The sequence below is a fragment of the Triticum dicoccoides genome, chromosome 7B (assembly GCF_002162155.2).
Source record: "Triticum dicoccoides isolate Atlit2015 ecotype Zavitan chromosome 7B, WEW_v2.0, whole genome shotgun sequence".
In the NCBI taxonomy this organism is placed as follows: domain Eukaryota; kingdom Viridiplantae; phylum Streptophyta; class Magnoliopsida; order Poales; family Poaceae; genus Triticum; species Triticum dicoccoides.
The window spans coordinates 491539252-491548029 of NC_041393.1; the positions used below are offsets into that span (position 1 = coordinate 491539252).

General features: G+C 50.3%; 1 protein-coding gene across 1 annotated transcript in view; it reads left to right on the forward strand.

Annotated features, from left to right (window-relative positions):
- Positions 1-4827: 4827 nt before the first annotated feature.
- Positions 4828-8778, forward strand: part of LOC119338379 (protein NRT1/ PTR FAMILY 4.6-like) — an 8104-nt gene continuing 4153 nt past the window's right edge. The window contains exons 1-3 of the mRNA XM_037610692.1: positions 4828-4971; positions 5067-5175; positions 6798-7015. Coding sequence (XP_037466589.1) covers positions 4954-4971; positions 5067-5175; positions 6798-7015 — 345 coding nt within the window. The 5' untranslated portion in view covers positions 4828-4953. The remainder of the gene's footprint in view (positions 4972-5066; positions 5176-6797; positions 7016-8778) is intronic.

The following is an 8778-nucleotide window of genomic DNA, read 5'->3' on the forward strand; positions in this document are numbered from 1 at the left end:
GCCTCTCGCTCCGTCCTCGCCCCGTCGCCGCCCCATCTCGGTTCGTTCTGCCTCGGTTCGCCGCCCCGTCGCCGCCCAGCCTCGGTTCGTTCTGCCTCGGTACGTTGCAGCGGTGCCTCCAATCGACGGACAGGCCCTCTCCTGAGCTTCGCTGCAGCGGTGCAACATGGACTTATAAGTCCCTGTAAACAAACAGGTAGGGACTCGGGACTTATAAGTCCCTGTAAACAAACAGGTAGGGACTTATGACTTATAAGTTGAGACTTAAAAAAGTCCTAGGACTTATGAAACAAACATGGCCGTAGTCTAGGGAACGCAAGCGATGCGGGACCAGGCGGCAAATGCATGCAGCAAAACCCATGGGCATGGCACGTCACATGTACCCTAACAGCTAGGACCCACTTGACACAACATGTTAAAATTAGATAAGGTTGACTTCAAAAAATCAGATAAGATAAAATGTGTCACAAGTTTCCAATTTAAGGCAAAACTCTTAAATGGGGTCAATTTCCTATTAAAATTTTCAAACACATGTAATAAAAAAATACTCCAAAACTTACTGAAAAAGTCGAACACGAGATTAAAAATCTGGCAATGATTCTTTCACGAAATAAAAGACTTCCAACTTTAGGTGATATCGGGAGAGAACTTATGGCACGCAGGTCCCATGGCATGCAGTTCCTCGGGCGTGCTTTTTTTTTTGGCTTTCGATTTTAGACTTGTATATCTTTTGAACAAAAAGTCCAAATTAAGTTATGTTTTCATATTCGTGTTTCTCGTGACACGGGCTTTCAAATAAGATCCATTTTGATGACTTTTGAAAATAAATGTTAGGTCTCAACTCCTGAAACTTTTGAAAATCGCAAGTTTCAAATAAAAAATAATATGTTTCGACAACTGAAACTTAAAACTTACTGTGCACTCTTGCGGCATACTAGCTACTTCGCGAATTGTGAGGCAGTCGAGCGGCCGGGTAGGCTTGGCAGGTGGGTTCCCCGCACCTGCGCGCCCCTGCGAATTTCCTAGGTGAGACCAAACATTAAACCCATATCTGAAATATTAAAAAACGTTGCGACGAAATTTAGAAACTATATGGTAGACGGATCAAATTCAATTCCCAAACCAAACAAGGCGCAAGGGAGAATCAGAGGAGTGCGACTTGAAAAAAAAGAGTAGATCCATCGAGAATGATCGCACCACCAATTCCTCCTATCGCACATTTCAGCCAATGGATCTGTCCGATCCTCATGTTGCTCGCGTAGTGTCGTTGTCGACAGCAAGTAGAAGCAGAAAGCACTGCGGCCAGGCCATGCATGCTTCTTCCTGTTGCTCGGGCGTGCGGCTGATCAGTCCTCTCGCTGCGACGACCCACGAACCATCGACCGGTCAGGCTTTCTCCTGTTGCTCGTTAGGGCGTGCGCCTGATCAGTGATCAGCCGACGTACGCATCCGGTGGAAGAATCCTCAACTTGCCCCTTAGAGCATCTACAACAGGAGTTGGCAAATCCGGCCCCTCAATTGCCTGCGGACGCGCCCATTGATCGGGCATCCCTCATATTTGTCATTGTGATATCTGGCACCTTATTCATGCTACACATGCAAGCGTTGATCTATCCTACGCGAGCAAATGACGACAATAATTTTTTTTCCGAAACGGAATGAACAACAAAAATCGATTGCAAAGGAACACAAGGTCGGCTGCAAACGGACATTAACATACTTCACCACATCCAAAAAGATCATAGTTCGTCTCCGGACAAGTTCATAAACTTCTACAACTAAAAAGAATATATAAACATTAAGGAGTAGGAGGGAGGGGGCAGAATCACCACTTCCTCACCGGGCCTTTGCCCTTCCGGTCATCGGGCGCGGATGTAGGCGTCCGCGACTGGTGTAGGGTAATCGTCGTAGGACGAGGAGGTGCAGCTGTCGCCGCAGTCGGAGTCGGAGTCGGAGAGGATGATGAGCCCCTTCATCCGACGGACCGCCCTGTCTTGCTGTCGCTTCAACCTTGCCACCCGAGCCTTCTCCGTCGCTGCCTCCTTCGCCTCGCGCTCTGACTGCTCAATAACAAGCCGGGACGCCTTGGCATTCTTCCTCGTAGGTGGCGAGCGTCTGTCTCCGCCGTCGCGAGGGAGTGGCCGTACACCCATGCGAGGAGATGCGCGCCTCTCGTCAGCGTCTGGCTCCGTCCTGCGGCGGCTGCACCCGGACTGCTCGGGCGCGTCCCTCTCCCGTGCACGCTGCCTCTCGCGACGCGTCTCCAACTCCGAAGGTCCAGCCGGCGGGCCGGGAAGGTCCAGCTCTAGCGTCCTTGCGTCGTTGCGTACGGGCCGGGAAGGTCTAGTTCCGGTATCCGCGCTCCGCCGACGCGGGAGTTGCAGTGACGCTCCAGATCCAAAGTTGCCGCTAGTCTCACCTTGGACCACTCCAGCGTAATGCGGAGGGCCATCTCCTCCTTGTAGTCGAGCTCCGAGCCGGAGTCACTGCCGAAGCTGCTCATCGTGGTGGATGGGATCGGCACCGGAGAGGAAGAGGAGTGGACGGAGCAAGAGAAAGGGATAGAGTGAGCTAGGGTTTGATCTCGCCGCCCGGATTGGGGTTTTTTGTGGGGTCGGTGGTGGGTCAGGCCAGTCAAGTGGACGCGACCGGGCATGCCCGGGCCATCCCTCTATCCGCCATATATTTGGGTTGGATATGAGGGGTACCGGTCAGTCCGGGCGTTTGTCCGCGGTTTGAGAGGTCCAGTTGGGTGGATTTTTTTACTGGTCAGTGACTGGTCGGCCTGCCCGGATGTGCCCGGACCGCCCATATCTGTCCTATATTTGGGCTGAATATGAGGGGTGTCTGTCTACCCGGGCGTTTGTTCGCGGTTTGAGAGGTCCGTGTTCCACTACTAGAAAAATGGCTATAACTAATATGGACATTAATGACGCACCACGTACGTGGTGCGCCACTGCTATATAGCAGTGACGCATCATATATAGTTACGCCATTAAACTTCAAATACTAATGGCGCACCACATCCACGGTGCGCCACTACTAACAATTTTTTTTAATTTTTTTTCAAAACTAGTAATGGCGCACCACACCCTCGGTGCGCCACTACTAACAATTTTTTTTCCAAAACTAGTAATGGCGCACCACACCCTCGGTGCGCCGCTACTAACAATTTTTTTTCAAAACTAGTAATGACGCACCCGGGGATTATGCGCCATTACTAGTTTAACTAGTAATGACGCACCACACCCACGGTGCGCCATTACTAACTTCGACAAAAATTCCACCGAATGCACCCCCTGTGGACCGCCTTTTCAGTTTAAAAAAAATAAAAAAAATGATGGAAATGTCAAAAAAATAAGTTTCTCATGTGATATGTGGTCTACTTATTGGTGAAATTTACAAATATGGATTTCGATTTTATTTGCAAAATCTCTCTGGATTTGTAAAATGGGCATAACTTTTGCATACGAACTCGGATTAAAAAGTTTTTTAATATGAAAAATCATCTACTCGAAAAGATACGGGACCCCGTTGAAGATTTTTAGAATCCCCAAAAACCTAGCAGAATAAATGATACGGGGCTTTTAAGATCTAGAGGGTGAAAAACAGAAAAAAAAATTCAAAGTTAGTAATGGCGCACCTTTTGCTAGGTGTGCCACTAGTAACAGAAAAAGAAATTGGTTTCGAATTTTGCTTTTGGAATTTTTTTCAAAATATGATACGTAATATGACGGGGAAGTTTAAAATATTTTTTCAAAATTTCATCACACTCATGAACATGAACAAAGTCCTACACATCAACAAGGTTTAATAGGATTTATATGATAGATATATCAACAAGTGCCTGTTAAGTGAGCTGGTGCTGGGGTTGGATAGAACTGCAAAGTTAAGCGTGCTCGGGTTGGAGTAGTGTGAGGATGGGTGATTGAGGAAAAAAATTGAAAAAAATGGTTAGTAATGGCACACTTGTGGTGCGTCATTACTAAGTCAGATAGTAATGACGCACTTTTAGCCATAGTAATGGCGCACTAAATGTGCGCCATTAATATTTGTTACTAATGGCGTGGTAATAGTGGCGCACCTATAGTGCATCATTAATGGCAAAAATAGGTCAGTGACCGGACGGCCTGCCCGATCGTGCCCAGGCCGTCCATATCCGCCTCATATTTGGGCTGCATATGAGAGGTGCCGGACAGCCCGGCATTTTTTCACGGTTTGTGAGGTTCGTTTGGGTCGATTTTTTAACCGGTCAATGAACAGACGGGCTGCCCAGAGGTTTGAAAAGGGTATGAGAGGCCCGGCCTTAGATGCTCTTATCACTGGCGCTTGCTCACTGCGCGCTTGACAAAGCATGTCGAAGTAGGTCGTCCTAGCGTTTTCGATCAAACATCATCCTTCATGTTTGATCCCTGCACGTGCTCATTTACAAACCCTGCACGATGCATCCCTGCACGTGCTCATTTACAAACCCACCGAATACAGCTGGATATACTACGCCGTATCAGTCCAGATAATCCCTGTAAATGCACCCCATTAATGAAAGAAAAATGGAAAATGGAAACGAGAAAACGAAAATAGAAAAACGTGCGGCACGAGAAGAAGACAATATTGCGTCGCGCAAGAGGAGGAAGAGGGGCATGCTGAGCTGAGATGGACGTCTCTGCGTGCCCTCGAGTCCCCGTCAACCGCCCCTGTGGGCTGGGGGTGGCGCCGTTTTACGGTTCTGCCCCTCCGGCACCAGCGGCGCAGCCAGCCACCCGCTCTCTCCCCCGTCCGCACGCACTTTTAAATACGCCACCGTGCCCCTCCTCCCCCGTCAGCCAGGCAGTCACACACAACACACGGCGCTCCCCTGAGACTGAGAGCCTTCCTGAACGGCCTCCTCTCTTCATCCGGCAGTTCAGAGTTTCAGACTTTGAGAGTTCACACACACACGCACGCCGCGGCTTGATGGCGGGCGGCGCCATGGTGAGTCGACCGATCGATCGATCTCCTTGGAGCCGATGCGGCAGTTCTTGTTCTGTTGCTGTCGGTGTTGATCTGTCGGGTCTTGTTGTATGCAGGAGGACGGAACGCGGGAGGTGGAGCGGTGGGAGGGGTACGTGGACTGGAGGAGCCGGCCGGCGGTGAAGGGCCGGCACGGCGGCATGGTCGCCGCCTCCTTCGTGCTGGGTAAGCAAATCCGACGCCCTCCCTCCCTCTCTCGATCACGCAGCGATGCATGCTCCTCAACCCCTTCTAGGCTCTTCCGGAACCCTCTCGGCCGAGCCGGAGGGAGACAGAGGGCGACGTAGGGGGCCGACCGGAGCGGGAAAGGAGACGGAGCACAAGCGGGAATAGGATACCCGGGGCACCCCCTGCATATCTGCGCCGCGGGCATGCATCAAGCATCATGGACTCATGGTCCATCCTCCCCTCCCCGCCGGCCATCTCTTTCCCAATCCTGAAAGCCACCGCACGCACCTTCCCTTTCGTCCCCTTCCTTTCTTGATCGGACCTGCGCCCTTTCCCTATCTGATCTGCCCGCTTTCGGGCATGTAGTGCTCCATAGCCTTCCCTCTCCGCCGCCCCACCCGACCCGACCTCTCTCTGATTTCCATCTCCATTTCCCTTACCTACCTTTCCTCCCCCTCCCCTGATTTCTTGCTTTCGCAGGCCGTGCGTTTCCATCCGTTTCCCGGGTTCGTGCAACTTGGGCAGGAATTGGGCACCTTTACCTGCCGCCAAGTTGCATGCCAAGAGGGCAGACACAACTTGCGCCGAGCTACAGTTCATGGCGCTTTTGGAAGAGCCTTCGAATCCATGCTCTCCAATGCGCCCCGCGAAACCGACGGCCCCTGCTCCGTCACTGTGCCGGGACGGCGATCTCTCTCTCTCTCTCCCGCCCGCCGTTCTAGAAGCCTCCCGTACGATGCGACCTGGTTCCGAGAAAGAAAGAAAACGAGCGGGGCCCTCCATTGCTTCTCGCGTGTGTGGAGGAGAGGAGAAGCTAGCCGGCTTGTGAGCGAGAGTGGCCTCTGTTTCTCGCTTTGGTGGTTGAGGACGAAGGCATGATGGCGTCAAAAAGACTTTCCTTTTTTTTTGGCTTCGCTTTTTACCCGCCTGCCCGCCCGCCCCGAGCGGGACGCGGGCCGTCCGAAAACGGGCGCATTAAAAACGGCACGAATCGCAAGGCGGTAACGGCGAGCAGATTGGCCGGCCCGCGCCGGGAAAGCCACCCATGTAATGCGGGCGTTATGTCAATTATTACCGCACGCGGAAATGCTACACGGACAAACGATTTACAGGCTTTTACAGAATGGTAAACCTTGATTGGTTAATAGGTGAGCGGGCGGCCCACCTCCCTGAAAATCAGGGGAGGAGAGGTTTGTGATTGGTTGTTAGATGGAAGGAGCGTGTAAAAGCGTGTAAGTCTTTGTATGTCTAGTATTTTGTACCGCACATGCTGCGGCTGCAGCTTACATATGCTAATTTTGCCCACTCAGAAATACTCCCTCCGTCCGAAAATACTTGTCGAAGAAATAAATAAAAATAGATGTATCTAGAACTAACATACGTCTAGATACATCCATTTCTCTGACAAGTATTTCCGGAAGGAGGGAGTATCTATGAACCAACTTGTGAATTGTTTTTCACCTTACGTTCATAGCTGTTCTTTCGCTCGGATTTCGTCTAGCTCCGCCCCTGCTTGTAACCTAGTGGTTAATCTGAGCAGGATCAAAATTTGTTTCATCATACGTAATATGCATCACACGTGCTATGATCGCTGACAAAGTTATGGTTCCTGCGTGCAGTTGCGGAGGTGCTTGAGAACCTGGCGTTCCTGGCGAACGCGAGTAACCTGGTGACGTACCTGATGAAGTCCATGCACTACTCGCCGGCGCAGTCGGCCACGACGGTGACCAACTTCATGGGGACGGCCTTCCTGCTCGGCCTCTTCGGCGGCTTCCTCTCCGACGCCGTCTGCACCACCTACGCCGTCTACCTCATCAGCGCCTTCGTCGAGTTCATGGTACGCACGCATGCACCCCCGGCGAAATATCTAAGTTTCTACCACTACCTGCCATCCCCATCTTTGGCAGTAATAGTTGTTGCCTGGCCGGTCCGTTTTTTGCTGATAAATTCGCATCATGCATCCATGCACCGACAAGAAACTCTTGCGTAGGCTATAATAGACTCATCGTACGTGGTAGATCGACGTTTCTGGATATACGTAGATACAATTAATATTGAAGAAAAAAAAGAAGCTTTTGTAGGCTATCATAGACAGACTCATGGTGGTAGATCGACGTTTCCGGATATAGTAGATATAGTTAATACCGTCCTTATCATATCTCCGAGCTGGCAGATATACACAGGAATACTCTGTCCAGCTGTGCCGCCACGTCGCCGAATTGACTTTTCACTTTTCCTTTTCGCCCTGACCGGTTTTGTACACGTCGTACGACATGCATGTTGACCGTTTAACTAGAATCTCTCCTTAAGCTGCCGAAAGGATCATACACTAATCAATTAATAATGAAGCCACGATGGATGATGGGTCCAAGCACTAAAACACAAAGCTACGTTGAAGTGGCGACACCTGTCCGGAGATAACCACAGTGGCGAGATTTAATAGCCCATCACGTCAAATAATAACCCCGATTTTGATCCTCGACATGTGGTGCATGTGTTGCATATATAGGCTAGGCGCACTTCACGGATCCATCCGTCTGGTCCGAGATAGATCTTCGCTGTTAAAATTATATAGAGACCCGGCCCTACACGGAGCACCACAGATGGATCAACTGGAGCACGTAGTTTCCCTGCGATCTGGGTTAGTACTAGGTTAGGAGGGGGAAATGAGAGGCCAATGATTAATTGTAGCCATCAACTTTATTCGCCGTCCAAGAACAGGATGCATGCATGGGCAGGATCAGGTCAGATTGCCTGGGTCAAAGGGAACTACGTACTCTGATAGTGTACTCACTAGCTAATCACGTCCTGCGTACTGTGACAGCATGCATTAGGCTATACAATACGTCGACGTACTAGCTAGCTATAGCCGGGGGCAGGCCGTGATGGGCTTGATTTGGCCTGCTCATGCCATGCCATGCGTAGGCTGCTAATTCGATCGCTAGCTCGGATTAAGTTGTCGTGGTCTGGTGACGGTGAGGCAACAATATCCATGTTGCGGTTTTTCTCTTATTCGTGTGTTATATACGTCCCCCCGGGACCCTGACATGTGGGCCGTCAGGAGACTTTTCGCTAGGACCGGCGTGTTAAAACGTGCGTCATTTATATGGGCGTGATGGATGCGGGTGTGTACGACGTAGAGGGTACAGGGACGTGAGTGGTGGATCGCATGGGCAGGCGATGCAAGTGGAACATAATTGTACGCGAGAAAACGATTAGAGCGGTCGCTATGTGCGGTCGTTTACATCAGTAACCGTTCGACACAGGGGATGTTTCCATGGCCCAGTCGTGTTGACGCACATTTTGTCTGTCCAATCATGATAGCAAGCAAAGTATGCAAAAGAAGCAGCTATAGTGCAGTGCAGTGTAGTGGGGGAGCTAGGAAAAACTGTGCTAGCAAAAAAATCTTCATTTCAAAAGACAAAAGACTCCATTGCTTACAGTGCCTAACCAACTTTTCTAATGTTCTGTTTTTTTTTTTTGCAAAATAATGTTCTGTTTAACCAGCTTTGCCAATTTATCACACGCACCCTCCCGCATACTCCTGTTAAATAGGATCACCACATCGTAAACCTGCGAGCTGAAACTGATGTAGTAGTA